The 24,246-nt window shown below is 41.2% G+C and overlaps 1 protein-coding gene across 4 annotated transcripts in view; it reads right to left on the minus strand.

Moving 5' to 3' along the window:
- LOC146776239 (inactive hydroxysteroid dehydrogenase-like protein 1) overlaps nucleotides 1-24,246 on the minus strand; it is a 529,540-nt gene that overhangs the window by 246,716 nt on the left and 258,578 nt on the right. For 3 of the 4 annotated variants that reach the window (XM_085638277.1, XM_085638278.1, XM_085638279.1), the window contains one exon: nucleotides 11,179-11,405. In XM_085638277.1, the coding sequence (XP_085494403.1) occupies nucleotides 11,179-11,392 (214 nt within the window). In that variant the 5' untranslated portion in view covers nucleotides 11,393-11,405. The remainder of the gene's footprint in view (nucleotides 1-11,178; nucleotides 11,406-24,246) is intronic. The other variant, XM_085638276.1, reaches the window with a different exon arrangement.

The following is a 24,246-nucleotide window of genomic DNA, read 5'->3' on the forward strand; positions in this document are numbered from 1 at the left end:
CTGGATCCCCACAAGACCTTGGTGCATTCAATGCAGCGGGGAAGCCGGTAATGCTTTGAGCACTCGATGGAGGGCAGCCCACCCCCTTCCATGCTCTCGGTGTTCGCACCTCTCGGCACGTGGGGAGCTTGGATTTGGAGTCCCCCCACCAGTGGCAGAAGTGACGGTCCACGAGGGGGTCTAGACCTTCACAAGACCTCAGTATGACCCAAATACTATTATGATACATGAGAGTCTGTAATCGCCGTATATTCACCTGTCTCTAATTTCTTTATAATACATGGGATTCTGTAATGTCTGTACCAATGCCAGTCTCTAATTACTTTATAGTCTGTGATTTGTGATGCACTTTGCTTCAGATTATAAAGGAAAGACTTCAGAACTCGACTGTAATAAGTTATTACAGTAGAGTTCTGCCATCACAATCCTCGCTGCCGGAGCTAGCAGCTGCGGTAAAAGGCAGGTCAGGTCCGGTCAAGGAGAAAGAATGCATATTTTTTGCACTCTTTAAATAGAGAAGAGCTAGAATCTTCCTGCATATTGCTACACATTCAGTGCTACTGCAGCTTTTTTTTTTTAAATGATCTTGTATTGAACTGATTCTAATATCTGTTTGCATCAAATATCTGAAAAGTTTTCGATGTTTAATTTTGCACAATAGGTTTTATTTTCATTCTTCATGTTTGCAAACATGCTCAACTTTCATATGAAAGAACTACGCACCAAGGGTTTAAGTGGTTTGTGGGAAAGGTGATAGTGTGACCATGTATTATATATAATCGGTGACTTGTGGCACAGCCAGTCACCGATTATAAAGAAAAGACTTCAGAACTCAATTATTATAAGTTATTACAGGCTGCCAGAGCCAGCAACCGAGGTGAAAGGCAGGTCAGGTCACTGAGCATAAATGAAGCAGCTGTTTAGCAACAAAAACTGTACATTACTTTTCTCCTGCTCTATTTTTCTACTTTACAATGACAAGCAGAAAGAACATGTTCATTTTTGAAACTCCACAGATAGTTAAAGAAAAGCCAGAATCTTTCTGCATTTTTCTACACAATCTGAACTACTGTAGCTTTTTTGAAAAAAAAAAAAGAAATCCTACTTGTATTGATCTGTTTGCAACAAATATGTCACAGGGTTTTGATGGGTTTTATTGTGCACTATATGTTTTTTTTTTAATCTTCATGCTTGCAAACATACTCGCTCTTTCATATGAAAGCTCTGTGCACCAAGGTTTTAAGTGGTTTGTGGGAAAGATGATGGTGTGATCATAAATTATATGAGATAAAATGCACCCTGTCATACGTGATAAGGATATTGCAAATCACATTGGAGTTTCGGCCTCGTTTCTCTATACCGTTATGGAACTCCTCAGCGACTTGCGATATATTTAGAAAGTCCAGCAGGGGCTCCTGTATCCCCTATATAAATTGGTATGTGTGAATAACATGCATGTTTTTTTCACTGAAGGGTTGTGAGTGACACTAAATATAGAACAAGAGCATGACTAAAGTTTTCTATGATGTTACTCAGAACCTTGATGTGAAAAACATGCCCTTTATCCACAGTTACCCAGCTACAATTCTAGTTTATGTATGGTTTCTATTTCATTTCCCACTACTCTGCAAGGGTAGAGAAGTCATGGGGGACCCAAACAAAGCATACCTGCCTCAGCTCCTGCCCCATCGTACACCTGGAATCCTGCCACCAAACCCGCCCCTTTCCATCCCACTCCTCCCCAAAATTGAAAAATCTCATACATGCATAAAGGTACTCCCCCACACCACCCTCAACATTATCCACCTATACAAAACATTAAATTACCAGTAGCTGTGCCATGCCACCCAAATCCTCCCCTCTTATGTCCAAATAAAAAAAATAGCCGGTGCAGTCCACCACCCACCCATTCCACCATGTCTTCGCACTCTCCCTTCTCTCTCAAACATAAATGAAAAATACCTCACCTTCTGCCACCCACCACCCTCCACAATAACGTTGTTGTGCTCCAGTACAAAAACTTTCCAACTGGCATCCTGCCACCCTCCTCATACACCCTCTGCAGTACACACCTCATGCCAATACAAAAAAATCCTACGTGCATCTTGCCACCTCTCATACCACCATCTGCTCCTTACTTCCCTGTCCCTGCTCAAAGACATGCTTTCCACTCTCACATTGAGAACGGCGAGCAGGTGACAGGCTGAGAGCAGGTCTGTGGGGTACAATATGCCATAAGGCATCGCAAGTCACTCTGTATTCAGAGATAGATTTTAGTTTCAGATTCACCAAAATGCCTGGGGTAGCAGAAGTGATATTTTGCACCCTTATACCCCCAAAGACATCACTGCATTAATCACTTGTTCCAAACAGTGCCCCTTTATCATACCTGTCAACTCTATCAGTTGGGTAGCTGATTACTGCTTGTTAGTGATCCCTACTACCTACCAATTTTGCAGTCCATTTCAATGGCTTTTTAAGGTGTGTTGTTCAGTTGCAAACTGATAACACCATTGATCAGAGTAGGTACCTATGCTGCTCTGTGCACTATTCTCAGCTCAAAGTTCTGTAAACACTGACCGGCTCCTGGCTGGTACACGATCTTCCACTCAGAGGAACTTAGCTCAAAGTGATCTATAATAAGATTACCTTCACTATGGCTTTATTCAATGATGCCTTCGGTACAAAAAGTCCTTTCTCATTTAAGAGAGGGACTCTTCATTTTCAGAACCTAAGAAATCCAACCGTATTTTGATTATAGGATGCTGGAAAGTATGTTCTCTTTGAATCTGCTGCTACTGACTGTCCATATACGGTGAATGACTACAATACAGTTTAAAAAATATCATGGTGCAACAATGTGTGTCAAACATAATGCAAAGTAATAAAAAGTAAGAATATTGTTTTTTATGTATATATTATTGCTTTTGAAAAATTTTTTTTTTTTTTTTGCAATTTGTACAGCACACGGCTACCTCAAACGGTTCTGACTTAGCCTTCCGTAAGTGATCAGGCATGGAGTTCCAAAGAGAAGCAGTTCTCACTCAAAAAGCTCGACCGCCAATCCTGGCCTTTATGAAGCGAGGAATCCAAAGTAATTCCTGGTGATTAGATCTCAGAGCCCTTGTCTGGCGGTATTTCTGGAGTCTCTGCTTCAGGTATCGTAGGTCAATGTCTCTAGTTGCTCTATAAGCAAAGGACAGCACCTTGAACTCTATCCTCCTTTTGACAGGCAGCCAATGTAGGCTACGCAGATAGGGGAGATGTGGTGGCGGAGTGGCACATTTCTAATGAGCCTATCCGCAGCGATTTGAATAGTTTGTAGTTTCAAAAAAGCTGGGAGACCCAAGTACAGGCTATTGGCATAGTCAGGCTGAGACGTTACTAGTGCGTGGACCACAGTTTTTCCTGCAATCCATAGGCAGGAGATGAAGGAATCGCCACAAGACTTTCAGTTTCCAGAAGCACAACGAGGAAACTGGGCCCTGCCGGAGAGGTAAGAATCAAATTTAAACCCAAGATTCCTAGCAGAAGCAACTGGGATAGGTGGAGGATTTAGCTCCGACGGCCACCAGAGTTCGGACCCTGCAGGAGAGGATTGATTAAAGAGCAGTACTTCTGTTTTATCTGTATTTAGTTTCAAACAGCTGTCTGTCATCCAAGTCGAGATGGTGATCATACAGTGCTTGTAGGGAAATTGGGTATGAAGGTATTTAAATAATAAATTATTGTTCTTATTTTAAATTCATTTGGTATGTTAATTAGATATTTAATTAGTAATTTATGTTAACTATTTAATTATTTTATTGTTTTCATTGTATATTTTTTTATTTATTTATGTGTATTTTGGGATTTTAATGTGTAATTGAGATTTTCTGAAGTATAATTATTTATTTGTAATTTAATAGTGGGTTGTTGGGTTTGTAGGGGATTAATATGGGAACAAATTTAAAATATAAATTATTGCTATTTTTGTAATAGGTTTTAAGCTAACTAAAATATTACTTGATGACTCATTATGTCAATTATTTCACTACATATTTATGTCAATTATTTGTTGTATTATAATTAACTGTTGATTCGTTTACAAGCATATCAAATAATAAACCTTTTAAACTGATTTTTTATTTATTTGTTTTAATTTTATTAAGTTTATTTAATTACTAATGAAATGTTATTATTATTTTACTTCTAATTTATTTTAGAAAATGGTGTTGATGATTTTTTGGGTAGTAGGGGGTGAAAGGTTATTAATTTTAACTGTATGTATTATGTTTTATATTGGTTAAATTGTCTTTGTATTATCCCATTTCATTTTGTTCTATTATATTTAATTTTATTTACTTATGTATATTTTTATATATATTTGCATATTTTTATGTTGTTAGATATTTAAATGTTTTGTAAATGATGGGAAATTGGAATGGTATAGCTAACCTCTTTAAGGTCCAACACCTTTCCAGATTTTGCCTACGCTGGAGTGGGAATAGTAAATCCAACCCCAACACTTTTCCTACTGTTGCTCAGGTTGGATTGAGAACATTATATTTGACCCATCCAAAGTTGAACACCTTCACTACTGTTGCTCAGGATGCAGTGGGAATAGCAAATCTAACCCCTTCAAAGTCTAACACTTTCCCTACTCTCAGGGGCAAAGCTTAGTCAGTGAGATTCGGGGTGTGTATCTCAAATTTCCCAACTAATAAAGGAGTAGGCTGCAGGATGGAGGGATGAGCTGAATCCATGAGGAACAGGGTCAGTTCTGATTTGCATTAGGTGGGACTCTGTCTAGATGGAACAGTGGGTGGAACTTGATGGGTTGGAATGATATTCCGAGCAATTACCACTGGTTAAATTATTTGCAAGCATTCATCCTATCACTTTGTGGGCCACTAATTTGCCAGTTGAGACTGCCACAGCTTTTCACTTCTATACTGCCAATTTTTGTGATTTCCAAAACGTAGTAAATTTGCACCCATTAAAGGACTATGTCTATGGGTACAGATATAACCTCTTAATGAAATAACAGCAATGAGAAAAACATACATAGCAGACCTGATGCAGGGCCCCTAGAAACAACTACTAAACCAAGAATGCATTTGAGGAGTGTCACACCTAAAGCACCATAGCCGGAGCTATGCCCCTACCTGTCCCACCTAGGCCTGGCAGTTCTCCCTGGGAACTCATGACTCCGGTCATGTACAACACAACAGCCTTGAGTCCCTGCCCTGGGTTCACTTATTTTAAATGTATTTTAACTGGAAGCACTCTTCTTCGTCTCTGCTACAAGCAGCTTTGATAGTAGAGATGGTCGAAATGTTAAATCAGTGCATGTGGGTCGGGAACAATGTTTCTAGTTTTCACCTTTTTCAAATAATTTTATCAAGAGACTGACGCCACATGTACTAAGTCAGAGTTGCAAATAAAGGAGGTTGTGCAGGCAAATTAATATGGCGGGCTGAGTCATGACCTGGCTTTGCTCAAGAGTCCGTGCACCATCTGAGCCATGAAAGCCTTTGGCATGTATAGCAGGCATCAAACATAATGTAAAAATATGATACAATCTCCTAAAAATTCAAAAATATATATTTCTTTATTATGTCGGAGTGTTTCACCTCAGTACATCAAATTATGTCACTGCATAGGTAGACATTCAATAAAAATTATAGTTTTTAGAAATATCCATGGCTTGTCTCCCCAATGACAATGCCATTAGTGCATTAAGAAGCAATTCAGTAGTCATGTGAACCCTATATATGGCCTAGATTCTTATTATAGATGGTTGTTATCCAAATAAATGCTCTATCGCTAGAATTTGGGTTAAGAGCTGTCAACGGGCGCACAATTTCTGACGTAATGGGAGCCAACACTTTTAATAGGGTCCCCTGCCAAAGCAGAATTGACTATATAATGGTTGACAGGAGGGCATGGAAATTTGTTGTAGATATGGCTATTATGCCAACAATAAATAGTGATCACAACGTTTTGTCCCTTAAAATGTCGGAAATGTGGCATAGGAAAGAGCTCACTCCCTCTTCTGGAACACGAATGCTGACCAAGACAGTCTTACCATCTAACTGTAACAGGTTCTTTAAATGGCCTAAATTTATCTTGAGTGACCTAAAACTAACCACCCTCGAAGAAATTCTTGCTGATCAGACTCTTAAGCTTTCAGCAGTTTGCAGGGATAGGGTTGGCCCTGCTGCTGCAGTAAAAGTTTATGTGGAAACTATAGATTCGATCGGCACTTTATTTCTTGATCACAGCAAAAAGCGCCAGACGAGTGTTAAGCCAGCACAGAAGTGGTTTAATAGGAATTGCAGATCGACAAAAGATAGCCTGGTCCTTGCCATCAAATCTAACAATCCGGGTGATGTTCGGCTGGCAAGATTGCATTATAGGCAGGCCCTTGTAGCTGCAAAGAAGGAATGGGAAGAGCTGCACTGGGATAGTCTAAAAATTGCATGCCACTCAAAGAACGCCTAGCTCTTCTGGTCTATAGTGAGAAGATCTAATAGCTGCGAACCGGACCAAATTCCCAACCACATAACGGATAGGGAATGGTTTGAGCACTTTAGGAAATTATATGTAGGGGATGAGCAAATGGGCGGCCTATGGCCCCGAGCTGGGATCACACCTATTGATCCTGATCAGGCCTCATTTATTAGGATAGAGAAAAGGGAGGTCGAAGCAGCCATCAATAAGATTGTATCTGCTAAGGCCCCGGGACCAGATGGTATCCCGAGTGATTTATTTAAAGCCAACGTCGAGGGATGGGCCTCTTACTTTGAGATTTTTATTAATGCTTTGTTGGAGGGCTCGCCGGTACCGAATTCTTGGAAGGGAGCCGAGGTAATCCCTATCTACAAGAGGGGTCCAAGGGGGGACCCAGCCAACTACCGCCCAATTAGTCTTATTGACACTGGACAGAAGTTGGCTGGCAGGGTCCTCCTGGAGAGGATCCACTCATGGGCGGACGATAATGATATAATTTCACAGTTTCAGGCGGGTTTTAGGACTTGTACAAGCACGATCGACCAGGCATTTAGGCTGGTGCTTCTATACTGGAAGGTGGTCATCATTGGCAAGGGCGGCCTATATTTGGCGTTCATTGACCTCAAGACCGCCTTTGACCTGGTCCCTCGTGACCGTTTGTGGCTGACCCTGGAGGAGATGGGGATTCCTCGGTGTATTCTGAATCTCCTGATTCGGATGCATGAAGGTAACTATGCTCGCATTAGATGGGGGTCTCAGGAGCAAAAAACTCATAAAATCCCGGTGAATAGAGGGGTCCGCCAAGGCTGTGTATTGGCCCCTACACTTTTCACACTTTTTGTGAATGGTGTAGTTTCTTTCCTGCTTGAACTCAATGCTGATGTCCCTGTCCTGGCGGGGGATAAAGTCCCTGCTTTACTTTTTGCGGACAATACACTTTTAATATCGAAAACACCAGCAGGATTACAGAAGCTACTGGATCGCTTCTCTTTGTTTTGCAAGTTGAAGGGCCTTGCCATCCACACTGTCAAAACCAAACTCCTTTATTTCAACCCGAGCAGATCATCTAGATCCACCCTGACTCTCGATGGGAAGCCATTGGAGCGTGTTAAAGAGTTCGACTACCTAGGGATTAGAATCTCTGATAAACTCAAATGGCAGCCTCATATTGACAAAATGGTGCTAAACCATAGGCGGGTAGTAGGAGCTCTAGGGAGGGAATTTCGTGCTTCCACTACTAAACCCATTGCTCCCGCTTTGGAAATATATGCTGCCAAAGCTGTAGGCTGTGCCCTTTACGGTGCAGAATTATGGGGTTTTGGTTGTGTAGATGCACTTGTTACTGGAGAAAACATGTTTTTCAGGGAGCTTCTATCGCTCCCAAGGCGCACTCCAACCAAGCCACTATTGAGTGACTTGGGCCGGCGATCTATTAAAGACCTAGTCACTCTGCGTCCTCTTCTATATTGGGCACGGCTATGGCGTACCCCTGAGCTCTCTAGATACGCTGACGGCCTAAGAGAGGTTATGAACCTTCATGGAGCCCATAAAATAGGCTGGCTTGTTAACATAAAGAAGCTTCTGGTGGCAACAGGCCTCACAACAGCTTGGGACTCTGGGGCTCCGTTATCAAAGGAAGTAACCAAGAGAGCCTTCTGGGCATGGGCCAATCTCCAGGAGCAGAGGGATCCAAACCCAGGCAGACTGACTGAGGCATTTCGCCAGCACAAGGCTGTGCCCCGCCTGGAACCTTACCTAGATTTTATTACGAAGCCTAGGGATAGATCACTTTTTGTTCAGTTCAGATTGGGGACCCTTCCCCTCCGTGATCGTACAAGTAGGTGGAATCCCCCGCACCAGACTCCCGTCGATTGCCCAAATTGTCCAGGTGTTACTGAGAATATCTCTCATCTTTTCTTTGTATGCCCAGCTTATTTAAAACCCAGACTGAAATGGCTCAAACCTGTGTGCATGCAGCTTGGAACGAGGGACCACTCCGTTGCACTTAGAATTCTCAAGACTGACGCTAATACTACTATAGTGTGCGGGGTGGCTAAATTCCTCGGCTGGGCATGGCTGATCAGGCAGAAGGCTACTTGATTAATTTTAATGTTTCATAATATTTACAAAGCTGCCCAAGTTTAATACTTTTAAAAAATATTTATTGTATTTAAAAGTTTCTTTTACGACTTGTTTTTAAATGCATTACTCTGAATTGTGTTTTATGTCTAAATGTGCTTTTATGATATTACATGTCGAAATAAAGCTTTGTTGATTGATTGATTATAGATGGTGCAACAATACAGTATTTTAAATCAAATACGAGAGGTGCTTGTACAGCACACATCCTCAGGGACATCTTAAGGATTTTGGGGGCCCTGTTCAGACCAGCTTTGAATTTATGGTCCAATTTCAGCTTTTTCATGCCCTCTTTGGCCAGGTCACTGTCACTGCACAGACAGACCGGTCCAAATTCCCTCTAAAATTCAGGGAGAGTATTGTGTGTTTTATATAGCGACAGCTTACCAATATTATTGAAAAATAATCTTTTCGACCCACTGCCATGTCCCATATGTGAGGTCCTGCTTTCATCTAAAAGGAATTTTTAAAATTAAAGGGAAATGGTAATTTAAAACGATCTGTGTTTAAAAATCCTTCAAGGTCATCAGGGCAGGACTGTGTGAATAACAGAGCCCAATCTATCAGGAGGCTCCCTGAAAGGCTGGGAGCCTGGGCCAGAGCCCACTTTTCCCATGCCTTAAATCCTCACTGCGCATTTTTAACTCAAGTATTTATAAGTGTGCTCATATGTGATAATAATGAAAAAGATGGCTCTGAAATAAAATACTTGCCTAGGATCACATAATTTGAACAAGCTGGTAAGCCGGTATTGATTCCAGGTTATCTGATTTGACATTTTGAAATTCAGCCACTAGATGGGTATCTCTGTCTCTCCCTCTCTCTCCTGCTTACATAAAATGTAACTGTTTTGTCTTCCATTCTTAACTTAGGATGAGAAAAACTGACACTGAGATAGCAGACCTGACTCAGGGCCCTCAGACAAAACTATCAAATCACAAATGCATTTATTCATAGGGTGTTACACCCCAAACACCCACCTGAAGCTACACCCCTGCCTACTGTTGCTAAGACTGGAGTGGGAATAGCAACTAGAACCTCTCCATAGTTCACCACTTTTCCTACTTTTCCTTAGATTGGAGTAGGAATGGTAAATCTAACTCTTACAAAGCACAACACTTTCTTTACTTTTGTTCAAGTAGGAGTTAGAATAGTAAATCTTACTACTTTTAAGCACAAATCTTTTGCTATTGTTGCTTATTTTTTATTGTTGTATTTTTCTTTTTTTCCTTCAAAGTTTATATTATTTATAAAAGAAATGTTAATGTTTATTTGTAAATTAAGTTTCATTTTTTTTAAATATATGTTTCTTAATCTTTACTGTTAATGTTAATAATGCATTTTTTGTATGTTTAATTATCATTTGATTTGTAATGCATATATATTCAAATTCCTAATTAAAAGAATTTAAATTATATTATATTATTCATACCTTAATATTTGTAAGGAATTCCATATAATGGTGTGTGTATGTATGTATATATATATATATATATATATATATATATATATATATATATATATATATATATATTCTGTTATTGAGACGGTAGAAGATAGGGTGATCGTTCTATTGCGCTGGAGTTGCATATTCACATCATTTAGGTATAAAATGATCATTGCCCTATTGTGAAGCAGTTAAACATGCATATTATTGTAATGTGATAGTGTGCCATTAGTCCACCATTTTATTTTGACAGTGCAGACATGTCAGTAGTGCTAAAGTTATAGAGTGAAAATGGAAAATGTTTAACAGTAGTAATTTGTGGAGGGTGCATATTTTTGCCTGGTTCCACCTGCTTTTTTCTAACAATATTTTTTGTAGTTTAATGCAAAGCATGTAAAGTTTATATTTTTGAAGATTTGATTTTTGACACCATTTCTGGTTTCACAGTATTATTGTTCTTAATGTGCTGTCATACACCTCCTTATACACAGCACAAATCAAAGCCAATTAAGCAGAAATTATCATGTAGCTGTTTCCTTTTTCATTTGGCCCAGAGTGCATGGCCAGAAGGCTTCTTTTGGAGTGTGGCTTGGCTAGTTTGTATTTGATGTACACATGACACTACCAACGTACCGTAAAAGGTTAATATTGTAGCACTGATGCTAGTACAGACCATATGTTGCATTTTAGTTGTTGCACCTTCAGAGGGATCATACGATGTGACCATCCCACTACAACACAAACCAACAATTCATTTGCCTTGAAAAAGCACCAGACCCGGGAGCCACATGGGGCAAAACATGCATTGAATTTGGATAATGGAATCAAAACTTCATTGAAGAAGATAAATAAAAGTACCACCACAATAGTTTGCAGAAAAAGAAGTACTGTTGCCTTCAATTCGGCAGGTGTCATTCACTGGTTGCCACTCTAGCTCATCTCTAACAGTATTTACCTAAATGGGATCATAGAGACTACTTTTGGTTCATACATTTTTCAAGGCACCAAAAATGTGTGTGTTTTAAATTCATTTAGCGATTTAAGTGTGGAATACTAGGCTTTAGGGCCCCTTGCTTCTCTTACATTAAATATCTTACCTGTAACAACAGCCCAAGCTCCATACCTTTGGACGAAATCAATCTGTCTGAATAGACGTGGGATAAAATGGACTCTTAACAGGTTATAAGTTCCATGCAGGAATCCAATGCATTTTCTTGCTGTGTACCAGGCTCCAACCAGTGCCAGAGGTTCAAAGTAGCTGTCACAGTAAAGGGTGATTTTTTGCTGTAGGAGCATCAGAGGAAAAGTCATGACTGTCAGTGCCCTGCAAAGGTAAAAAGAAATATTAGAATTAAAAGGTCTTCGCATCAATACCTCAGGCGGTTTAGGGGAAGATGGATGCAATTCTACCTGCAAAAATGGTATGATTCAGATGCAAATCAACGGAAGAGGCATGCACTTTAAACATAACTAGCAAGGTGAGTTAGCACTGCCCCCTGAGGAGTTTAATGCAGTACCCCATTTACATATTGATAAGGATGAATCTAAATGGCTCGTTTTGCTAACAAATGTAAAAATACAATGGCACAAAATTGTAGGCTTTGAAGGGGGTCCCATTAAAATGTCAAGCACAATAGCATCATGCAAGTATCACTAGCAACAGGAAATTGATTTTACAACACCAGCAATGAGTGCCACCATGGTTAGCAAGGATTATTACTTAATAATCAATTTACATTATTTTGCAAAAGTTTCAGAATTGATCCCGAAGTTCAGTGTGTCGTTCTCAAATGTTGGTTTCCTCAGTCCTTAGCCATTTATTAATTTATGGGCAAAATTTGTGGCAAATCGAGCAATCAGAACTATATTTGCCCAAAATCAGCAATGACAATAATATAGATTTCACAGGTAATTCTAAAGGAGGTTTGATGTTGATAACAAGAAAGTTGCTTTAATTGGTAGACTGCATATCATGACAATTGAGCCAGTAACAATTGGTACTTCTACCAGAAACATAGGGGTGTGTGAAATTCGAGTAATTTGCTACCACCTGGTCCCAATATCCTGATCCTCCATAACATCAAAGTGCTCCCCCCAAACGTGGAGTTGAGCCCGCCCGGTATTGTCAATCAAATTAGGCGTGGACTCAATGATGTGGCCCGCCACACTGAAAAATATGGTTTACATTCCACCAAAATAAACAAGAGTATGCCTCTTGAGAGCAAGATAAGGGATAGCATAGGAGGCTACCTCCCGTTTTCTATTTACTGTTGATTCCTTGGGGAACTAATGCACTCCTCCTCATGAACTTTCCTCACTCCCTCTTTTTTTATGTTGATTTTCCCTGCCATCATCTACTCACTCACACCTTAATCCTCTTGTATGTATGGTCAGCCAACTCACTTGTTTCTTACTCATCCACATGGATGCCTGGTTGCTCTATAAATAGGACTATATGCTCCTCACCTTCTTCAACCTCTCACAAAGCCATCAAGGGCAAGCAGCAAGTCTATTTGCCTTTAAAGAGGTTTTTTTAATAATCAGCCAAAACGTGTTCGGCCCCCATATTGCTATCAAGCAGCATTCTTTTAGCAGTCTGATCCGAACAGACCGTAAAAGGAACATCGCTATCCTGGGGCGGGATGAAGTCCCCCTACTTACTGTAACTCTTTGGGATTTACCATTACCGACATGTACACAAAGATTTTCAGTCACTGACTGATATATAAACGCCAAACTAAGGTGACACAGACCTCATTAGGATATTCATTACTCTGCCACTGGATGAATTCTGCCTTCCTTTGACATGTTCTTTAGGACATATTTAAGCATTTCATCCAAGAAAGCCCTGAAAAAGTCTTACACTTACTAGCTATAGGGGTGGTGAAACATATGTTCGCTAAACAATCAAAAAAATCTGCCAAAGCCGAATTGACTTCAAATAATACATCATATTATTGGAATCAAGAGATGAAAACTATTGGTCAAAAGATCCTGCAAAATCAATTAATGAATGTATGATTTCAAAATATTATAGGTGAAGCTCTACTCTATTTTATGTACTTGTTGTTGGACCATGTTCTAAAAAAACGAATCATTTACGATTCCCCGAGACATTTTGGGTATTCTACACACACTTTCAGTTAAAGTTACTTAAAGATGCAAATCATAAAATTACTATTTATTGAGTTTATCAATATCCAACTTCATGTCATGTCTTTTTCTTCATGTTGTTAGTGTCATTCTCTTTTACCCATACATTTTCTAGCTACCTCAACCAGGCCGCAATGGGCATTTGCATTTTCTGTATATTGCCCAGCATAACTAAAAATAGACTCGGCCATATTGTAAAATTGCAAAACTGGTATAGCATATTTATAAAATATCCTTTCTAAATTCTGTCCTTATAACAAACATTCAAAAAGTTCTTGAATAATATTTTTTTTTATTTCACAGAAGTTTTAATGAATTACATATCTGCATAATACTTGATAAGCCAAAAATAATAATGTGTGGTAATGTTTTCCACTATATAGAGTTTGGTTGTGCTAGAATATTGCGGCTAATCCTGGGCTGCATGCTCATCGCTATGAATTATTATTAGTAGCAAGTAAAAAACACAAGTTCACTAGCAGTAACTAGAATACAAACATATGTACCGGATGTACAGTAGTCCGATGTATCTACATATACCTTTGTCATCTCTGTTTTCATTTGCAATTTATTTGTACCCTTTTTACTAGGATTTTCACTCTCACATAACATTATATTCATTTGAAGATTCTGCATTCTAAAATCCTGTACATTCTCATTCTTGCTGATGATATTCGAAGTACTACACAAGCAGCTCTGATGAGAACTAAAATCCTAGTCTGGTATCTTTTATAATCCTAATATGAATAGGCAGTATTTGGCTGACATCAAATCTGCAGACAACTTGCGAAATCATGCTAAATTTCATAGCCGTGGCCAACACTAAATAAACAACAGACCAATTAGCCTGGGTCACAATGCATCAGTGTATTTAAGTATTGTCTTTAGTCTGCACAGCAAGGTTTACCATATGTTGTTGTCCTTTAGCACTGCCAACCTCAATGTCATCTAATTTATTTTCTCTTGCAGCAAGTGTCCTCTCAGAAGGAAGAGGTCTACCGTGTTTAGGAACAAAATTGGTTTAATGACCAGATTGGTACTGTGACCAGATTTTATTCCTCTGCACCGGCGTCAACAAAGATGTAACCCTGGGCGTAGTTCGCGAAGTAGCACTTCGCGAAGCTACGCAAAGTGCAGTTCGCACTACGCGAGCTACGCGTAGCATTTCGTGAACTGCGTAGTACCTTGTTCGCACTGTGCCAGATGTCGTTTTCAATGATTGCACAGTGCGGACAAGCAACCGGCACTGTGCAATCATTGAAAATGGCATCTTGCACAGTGCGAGCTGTAGTTTTCTGCTGCTCGAGTAGATTTTTACTCGAGCGGCAGCTTTCTCAACGCGAACTGGTAGTTTCTCATCGCGAGCGGTCGCGAACATACGCGACCACTCGCAATGAGAAACCTGACCTCCTTGCATTGGGAATCTCGCCCGGAAGGTTTATTTTCCATGCTCGCGATCGCCAACTTGATGTTGCTGATCGTGAACAAGAAAAAAGTCTTGCCGGGATGTAATTTTGCTTGCTCGCGGTCGCCAACTTGACGTTGAGGACCGCGAGCAAGCAAAAAAATGACCGCAGCACTACGCAACACTACGCTACGCGTGTTCGCACTGTGCTACGTGCAATTCGCGTAGTGCGAAGTAGCGCGAACTTCGCAAACTAAGCGAGCGTAGCGTAGTGCTTTGCCCAGGCTTACAAAGATGTAAGAAGGGCTGGGGTGCAAAATCTTATTAGATTTCTGAAGTGCGAAGGACATACTAATGAGAAATATACTTTCTTTGCATGTCCACAAGACAGGCCGTAGGTTACCTGAGACCGAAGGGGGCATACTAAAGACGCAAGAATTGGGGTACTCTCCTTTATGGCACAATGCAGTTCATTCATCACTTGGCAAGCATGGTGCATAATTGACAGGTAAGTACAAAAACATTTTTTATGCCTAACTCAACACTATTTACCTTAACTAAATACATCTTTATAAATATTCCATAAAAAAAAAAAAGGTTACAAGGATGTTATATTTAGGAAATTTAAATGAAAAAACCTTTGTAATTCACTGAAAACCACAAAGGTTTCAGGGACATTATAGTTGAGAAATAGAATTAAAAAGACCTTAGAAATGTAGTAGAAAAAACCAAAGGTTACAGGGACTTTATAGTCAGGAAATAAAATTGTAAAAACCTTGAAAATTCACCAAAAAAAGCAAAGGTTACAAGAACGCTATAGTGAGACTCTGATCTTAAACACCCAAACCATAGAAATTCAGCAGTTATAGTTACCTGAGCTAACTATAACTTATGCCCCTGCAATGCACTGCTTATGAACTCACATATTACATCACTGATGACATCATCCGCAGAATGACTCACATACCCACATAACCACTCACACACTGATTAAACCACTCACACACCCACACCCTCATCCATACAGCCACTCACATACCCACTCACATGCTGACATAGCCAATCATGCACCCACTTAAACACTGATACAGCCACTTGCACACCCATTCACACATCCATTCAAACACCCAAACAACCACTCACACACCCAGTCATACACCCATACAGCCATTCATATAGCCACTCACACATCCAGAAAACCACTCACAGACCCATTTAGACACTCATAGAGGCACTTACAAACCCAGTAAGAGACCTATACAGCCAGTCACCTACCAACTGACAGATCCATACAGCCACTCACACACCCACTTGCACAGCAATACAACCACTCAGACACCCACTTACACACTGATTCAGACACTCACAAATGCTTTCAGATAACATATATATTTGAAATAGGATTACTCATTAGTAGTGCACAAAGTATACTAATTCAACTTTTGTAATAGCTTAATATATATATTTAACAAACATTTACAAAACAGTCACAATCACTGAATTATGTCATCAATGATGTCTCTGACAATTTCTGGAGTGATGGAATATGTGAGGTCATAAACAGAACATTGCAGGGGCATGAGTTATAGGGAAGGGTAGTGTCTGCTCGACATCATACACCTCCCAGGTCAGCATAAACGGACGCGCTAGCGGACGAGTCACTGTGCCTCAAGTTGGTGAACTAAGCACCTGGTAAAGGGATTCTAGCCAACTGCTTGGTTCGTTTTTAAAACTACATCTATTTGATTAAATTTGCCGCAAGTTTGTTTAATTGTGCTGCACACCGAATTTCACTGTTTTTAAAAAACTTTTAAAATCACGTTCTACTACCTGTGCACCTTGCTTTCACTACCGGTCGCCGAGCGCCTTTCCCCGGTCCACCACGGATTGTTCTGCTTGAGTGGATGGAAATCACGGCGCAGACCAGAAGGGTAGTGTCTGCTCGACACCACACACCTCCCAGGTCAGCATTCTAGTTCCTTCAGGCCCCATAAAGTCGGATGCTCGCCTCAACATGTAGCGGACGCACGCAGCGGGCGTGCCGCTGGCGAGCCTAAGGCAAGCCCGTCTGCGCCCGTCCGTGCCTGGGCCGGGCCCAGGGCCACGACCCCCGGTCCCCCCACATCAGCTACTCACCACTCGCCGATTACCTACTCCAGCACCCAGCTCAAAAGTATCCACCTCACTGCTAAAAACCACACCTGCCTGCGCCTTGACCCTCACCTATTAACTAGTAATGCTCCTTTCATATGTCCTAATTGCACTTTTAAGCTAAACATTCAAACCAAGCAAAGACTCCCCCTAACCCAATTCACACAGAAGAACCACGACGACTTACAGTTAGCACTTATAAATGCCCGCTCACTTCCCAAACATAAATATGAGATAGCGGACTTCATACTAAACCAAAGACTAGACATCTTATTCATCACAGAAACCTGGGGAGACCCGGCTTCTGGTCCTGATTTCGGTATTGCTACCCCTGAAGGGTACTGCACATTCAGACAGGACAGAACCACAAGGAAAGGAGGAGGACTCGCAATCATTTTCCAAGATAAATATTTAGTAAGGACAGAGACAATCCCTACCACAACATGTGAAGCCACAACATTTACCATAACATTTAAGCACTCGCAATCCTTCAAAGGAACACTTCTATACCGTCCCCCAGGCCCCCGAATTGACTTCCTCTCTGCCTTAAACACCTTTTTGGAGCCTCTCGCTGGGGTATCAGTCTTCACCTTCTTGGGTGACTTTAATTGTCACCTAGATTCCCCTGACAACAATGACACACTAACACGCATCACAGAAATGGAGGCAGTAAATCTTCGCCAGTTAGTAAATGGCCCTAATCATTTAGCTGGCCATACGCTCGACGGGCTCTTCACCAATAACAAGCATATATCACTAATAGAAACCTTACCACTCACATGGACTGACCACCGTGCCGTTCTATTCAAAATTCAGACAAAATCTGCCCGCCACTGTCACAACACCCCAACCCCACCAATACAATTTAAAGCCTTGGGTTGCCTGGACCAGCAACGTCTAAAAACACACCTGGAATCGACCAACTACGATTTCACTCCAGACCCCTCACTTGCCTCAGAAAACTATTCTAACTGGCTTAACAACGCCTTTAACCTCCTTGTACCACGGAAAATGTCTCTAAAAATAGAATAAACCCATCAGCCCCCTGGGTCTCAGAGGTCCTCAGGCTAGAAAAACAACGCTGTATGAACCTAGAGAGACACTGGTGTAAAAATTACAACATCCTAGACAAAGCCCGATACAAGGAAGCTATGTCCAAATATAAACACCTCATCATTCAGGAAAAAAGCAAATACTTCCTCAACCAGATTGAGTCAGCTCAAAACTCCACTAAGCAACTTTTCAAAGTGGTCACTAAATTGTCAGGCTCTGCTATAAACCCCCCAATTGCGCCCACCCAAGAACTCTGCAAAGAACTAGCAAAATCCTTCTCAGACAAAGTTAACAACATATATGTCAACTTCGCCACCCAAGCTAAACTTGACCACTCAACAGTCACCTCTGACAATAAAGAATATATTCCTTCCTTCCCAAAGTTCAGCCAAGTGTCACCAAAACAAATCAAGGACCTCATTCTAACTATCAAGTCCGGCTCCCTGACAGATCCATGCCCCTCATCGGTTTCAAAACTTTTCCCTGAAATTCTGGCCCCAAACCTCACGGACATCTGCAATGCCATGTTTAACACCGGCCATTACCCAGCCACATGGAAAAACTCCATCACCAAGCCACTACTGAAAAAGTCACACCTTGACCCTGTAGATACAAAAAATTACAGACCCATCACCAGCCTTCCCTTCCCTGCCAAATTTTTTGAGAAACTAATGAATATACAACTGGCCAACTATATTGAAGACAATAACCTCCTGGACGACACTCAATTCGGTTTCAGGAAAGGCCATGGCACGGAAACAGCCCTCATTAAAGCAGCAGATGAAATTAGATCCATCTTAGATCAAGGGAGAACGGCAGTGTTGGTACTGTTGGACTTGTCAGCAGCCTTTGACACGGTCGATCATTCTACACTGATCGACCGTGTCTCGAACATAGTCATCACACATAAGGCCAAACAACTACTGACCTCATTCCTCGCCAACCGCACACAACTAGTGAGCCTCAGCAATTACAAATCCCCCCATTTTACTCTCCTGTGTGGCGTGCCACAAGGCTCATCCTTGAGTCCGACACTTTTTAACATCTATGTGTCGGACCTGGCCAGGGTCATCAAAACCCATGGGATGAGTCTCACCTCCTACGCCGATGATACTCAATTGGTGCTAGCAATCCATAAAAATGGAGGAGAAATTACTGTCAAATTCCAAACTGGCATGATCGCTATCAGCTCCTGGATGGCTAAAAACTGCCTAAAGTTAAATTCCGACAAGACCGAGGTCTTGATACTCCGCAAGCTCCATCCGATTTGGTCCCCCATTTGGTGGCCTACTGAACTAGGCCCACCACCTTCCCCGGTGTCTAAGGTTAGAAACCTGGGCATCCTATTTGACAACAAATTGAACTTCACCTCACACGTCAACTCTATTGTCTCATCTTCCTTTTACACTCTAAGGATGATCAAAAAACCTTTACCCTTCCTTCCACTTAACGCAGGGAAAACCCTCATCAATACTCTAGTCACCTCCAAAATTGACTATTGCATTGGGCTTCTAATTAACGCCCAGAAAAAGGTCACCAACATACTCCAGATGGTGCAGAACTCAGCCGCAAGACTGATTACAGGCACCACCAAGTACCATCCTATCTCAGCAATAGTACGAAGCCTTCACTGGCTACCCATAACAATCCGGATTAAGTTCAAGGCCCTCTGCCTTGCCTTTAAGGCCATTCATAACAGCGGACCAGTCTTTCTGAGGAAAGCCTTATGTAGTTACACCCTCAGCAGAACTCTCCGCTCCTCAACGGCCAACCTCCTGCATATCCCCCGCACAAAGAAAGTAGCCTGGGGTGACAGAAGATTCACAGTCGCTACCGCTAAACTGTGGAACACCCTGCCCCAACATATCAAAACATGCCCATCCCTACTTGCGTTTAGGAAGCAGATCAAGAACTGTCTTTTCAATCAATAGACTATCTAGCTCTGGCCCAACCTCTACCTAGTCTGCAGCGCCGAGACACCCCAGGGTATTTGCGCGCTCTATAAATTGCTTAACTAAACTAAACTAAACATAGTTTGCTCAGGTAACTCAGGTGGGTTTGTGAGTCTCTGAGAGGGTCTGTGAATGGGTGAGAGAAAGTATGAGTGATTCTGTAAGTGGATGCACGAGTGTCTGACTGTGTCTGTGATTGGGTGTACGTGTCTTAGTTAGACTATGAGTCAGTGCGTGAGTGAATGGGTCTGTGAGTGGCTGTGAGAGTGTCTGAGTTGTTCTGTGAGTGGGTGCATGAGTGCCTGAGTGGCGCCTGCTCATTTTCTGCCTTTTTCTGCTCACTTCTGACCTTTATTTTGCCTCGTTCTGCTGGTTTCTGACCTTAATTTAGTCTCTTCCTGCTTGTTTCTGACCTTTATTATGCCTCTTTCTACTCATTTCTGACCTTTATTCTGCCTCCTCCTGCTTGTTTCTCACCATTATCTTGCCTCTTTCTGCTCGCTGCTGACCTTTATTTTGTCTGCTTCCGCTTGCTTCTGATCTCTGTTTTGCCTCTTTCTGCTTGCCTTTATTTTGTCTTTATGCTCGCTGGAGGCCTTTATTTCCCCTCTTTCTGTTTGTTTCTGCTCTTTATTTTGCCTCTTTCTGCTTGTTTCTGACCTTTATTTTGCCTGTTTCTGCTCGTTTCTGACCCCTATTCTGCCTCTGTCTTCTTGCTTCTCACCTTTATGTTGACTCTTTCTGCTAATTTCTGACCTTTATCCTGCCTCTTTATGCTTGTTTCTAATCTTTACCTTGCCTCTTTCTGCTTGTTGCTGACCTTTATATTGCCTGTTTCTGCTCACATCTGATCTCTATTTTGCTGCTCACCTTTATTTTGCCTCTTTCTGCTCACTGTTGGCCTTAATTTTGCCTCTTTCTGCTAATTTCTGACCTTTATCCTGCCTCTTTATGCTCGTTTCTAATCTTTACCTTGCCTCTTTCTGCTTGTTGCTGACCTTTATATTGCCTGTTTCTGCTCACATCTGATCTCTATTTTGCTGCTCACCTTTATTTTGCCTCTTTCTGCTCACTGCTGGCCTTAATTTTGCCTCTTTCTGCTAATTTCTGATCTCTATTTTACCTTATTGTGCTTAATTCTTACCTTTATTTTGCCTCTTTTGGCTCATTTCTGATCTCTAGTTTGTCTCTTTCTGCTCATTGCTGGCTTCACTTTGCTTCTTTCTGCTCCTCTATTTGTATGTGTATTGGGGAGGGTGAGCGCATTTCCCAAGTGCTCCCATTCCCCAGGACCCGGCCATTTTTATAATGGGAGAGGGGCACGGGGCCCCATACCCCCTGGGTCTGGTCATTATACTATTGGGAGGGGACCCCCCTCACCGGGCCAATTTTGGCACCTGGGACCCAATCCCCCAGCCATGTCACCTGGGTGCCCCCAGGGCACCCAGTGTTCTATTGGGACTGCAGGGGGAGTCTCAAGGCCCCTGTGGTCCCATCCAGTTCCTCGCCTCTTGCGGGAACCGGCACTGCTGCTCCAAGCAGGGAGCTGCTTTAATTAGCAGCTCCTGCTTTCGGGAGCAATGTTTTCATCTGTTTCCCTGCGCGCATATATGCGTGCAGGGAAACAGTTGAAATCCATGCTTTTTGCAAGTCGGATCTGTTTGACAGCACAGGTGTGCAGAATGCAGAGTTGTGTTTGCCTGGTGGGAGCTGTTATCTCCCAACAAGCAAAAGTAAACAGCTACCTCCCAGGGGGGGAGGCACCTTGGGAGGTAGCAGGAGCTGGCCATGGGGGGTAGTGGTTTCAGGGCCAGATATGGCTCCACAAGGGAGGCTGGACAGTCCCCTCCATCAAAAAACGTAGCCCTGGGAAGGTGACAGTCCCTAGGGCTGCAGGGTAACTGTGCGGGCCCATTCATTAATTTTATATGTTGAGATCTGGGGAGGTGGCGGTCAATGGGACTGCAGGGGGCCGCCGCATTAATTTTACAGCTTTAGCACCGGATAACTGGTGGCCCCCAGGCACGGGAAAGCCCAGTGGGCTTGCCCGTGATCCAGCGCTGAGGACAGAATTTACATAATCTCCTTATGTCACAGATTCTTATTCTCCACAGTTCATTCATACATTCATTCATTCATTGGTGGGGCCCATAACACCAATATGCTTCTCATCCACACAACTCACTCGAATCTGTACACAGGAGAAAGGCTGCTGGACCAAGTGGGTACCTTATTACCTATCAGGACATATTTTCTACTAGATTATATATATACATTCTATATACAGTCTTCAGAATCCTGACTTTATCATCAAGGCACTCCACTGTTTGGTCGATGGACCAACTAGTTGGACTGGTTGATGGTGAATTAGAGCCATCTAAAACACAATTAAAGTCTAGAAAACATTTGATATCTCCAGCGATTAATTTAAGAATCACAAACTCATTTCTTGTTATTTCAATTTTGTTTATCTAAATCTTTTAGCAATTCTTTTATCCTTACATCTATATACGGCAACTCATAATTTTAATTCAGATTTATTAAAGAGTAATTGAACATTTAGATATCACATTAAAGCATGAATTTTTAGAAAATTTCAGTAAATCATTTACCAAAGAAATAAATGACGAATAGCTTTAGGTCGACCACATAAGAATAACCAAAAGACAAACGTAGCCACAACTCCAAACTGCAGCTCTTGAACTCCTTCCAAACCCACTATCTCCAAACCCACTGCAACTGCGGCTTCAGGAACAACTCCAACACCAAACTGAGCTCTGAACTCCAAACTTAACATAGAAGCCAAACTCCCCTCGGAAACTGATGAGTGGTTATTATACCCTCTTGTCTCTTACTTCATACAAAATATAGCAACTTTAGGGGCAGACCAAATATTCTGATTGGACAGTCCGGGGTTATTAATAGTTCATTGCACTTTTCCCAGAGCAAACTGGTTCTGCATAGTGACTTTGCACAAAGTTCATAAATTGTCACTTTCCCACCAGTTCTCATACATGGAACAGTATATGTAACTTTTCAAGGAAAACAGGTCTTATTGACAGGTTCATTCTTTGTCTTTTCTTTGGTTCACAATTTGTCATCTTCTGGCTCGCGGTCAAATCCCCAACACATCGACCTTGGCTAGGAACACGATGTCAGGAGCTCATGTCGCCTTGTGATCTCCAAAGCTATCTGGGCATGCGCAGAAATCATCGCGCACACAGCGTGGCATCGGCTTCAGAGAACGCCATCTTGAGTACTGCGGCCTAGTAGGCCGGAACATTAACTAAGCGAAAATAGATATAGCAGCAATTAATATGTAGAAATAAAGATTCTAATGTTCAAACCCACACTAATCCCATTATATATTAGTATTTTCCTAGCTGCAGTGACATTTAAAGCGATAATACTTACCATACGATAACTTTAAGCCACAATACAATCACAAAGCAATATAAATCATGCAATTTTACTATTTCACCACAAGCTACGGTTAGTTTGCGTACCACTGTTAATTTGTAAAAATTTTGCCATGCAATTCGCAATATAGTCCCACGTGTATCTGTGTTTATCAAGGTGCAAACATTTATTAGTACCACTTCCACTGCAAACATGTTATGTAAATAGATTTTAGAATGATTACGTAATTAATTTCATGCAAATTAGAGGTATACAAAATGTTGTTTTACCTGCTCCATCAATCCCCCCTTTGGATATTTTAAACATCACCACTACTCACTAATTTCATTAAATTTATCTAAGGAAATGCTTTATTCGAATCCACATGCATTTGTTAGTTTAAACAATAATGTTCTCCATACTGTTCTCTTTTGTTTTCTTGTACACATTCTCTTTAAATTCTTCTAATTCTATTTCTCTTTCCCTTATTTCTTTCTCTTTTTTTCTTGTTTTCTCTTTTTATCTTATTTTGTAGTTTTCTTCTTTTTATGCACAGACAACCTAATCTCAATATTAACACTAGAATAATCACAAAAGTCACAGGTATTAGTATCTTGCCCACAAAGGAGCTACCTAATTTTGTTAATAAATTCTTAATAATGGAAAAACCCTTACCAAGTTTCTCCCATACACCGTCAACCTCCATTGGAACAATTTCTTCATGCAATTCAGTTATATTCTTAATATATTTCTTTATATTCTGACTTTCATCAGGAATGTAAGTACAGCAATGTTGTACTTCCAGCATTCCACAGACTCCACCCTCTTTTGCCAATATGATGTCAAGGGCAAGTCAATTTTGCATTACCATAGCTCTCATGGCAACCATTTCAGTATTTACCATTAAGAACCCTCCAGCTGTGCTTGTTGATAAACGATCCACAATTGTAGACAATTTTCTAATTTTGTGTATATTCAGAGATATTCCAACTGCTGGTATCAGTGCTCCAAAAATATCACCAATAATTTCTGACCAACTCTCCCTTCTTCTA

The sequence above is a fragment of the Triturus cristatus genome, chromosome 12 (assembly GCF_964204655.1).
Source record: "Triturus cristatus chromosome 12, aTriCri1.1, whole genome shotgun sequence".
Lineage (NCBI taxonomy): Eukaryota > Metazoa > Chordata > Amphibia > Caudata > Salamandridae > Triturus > Triturus cristatus.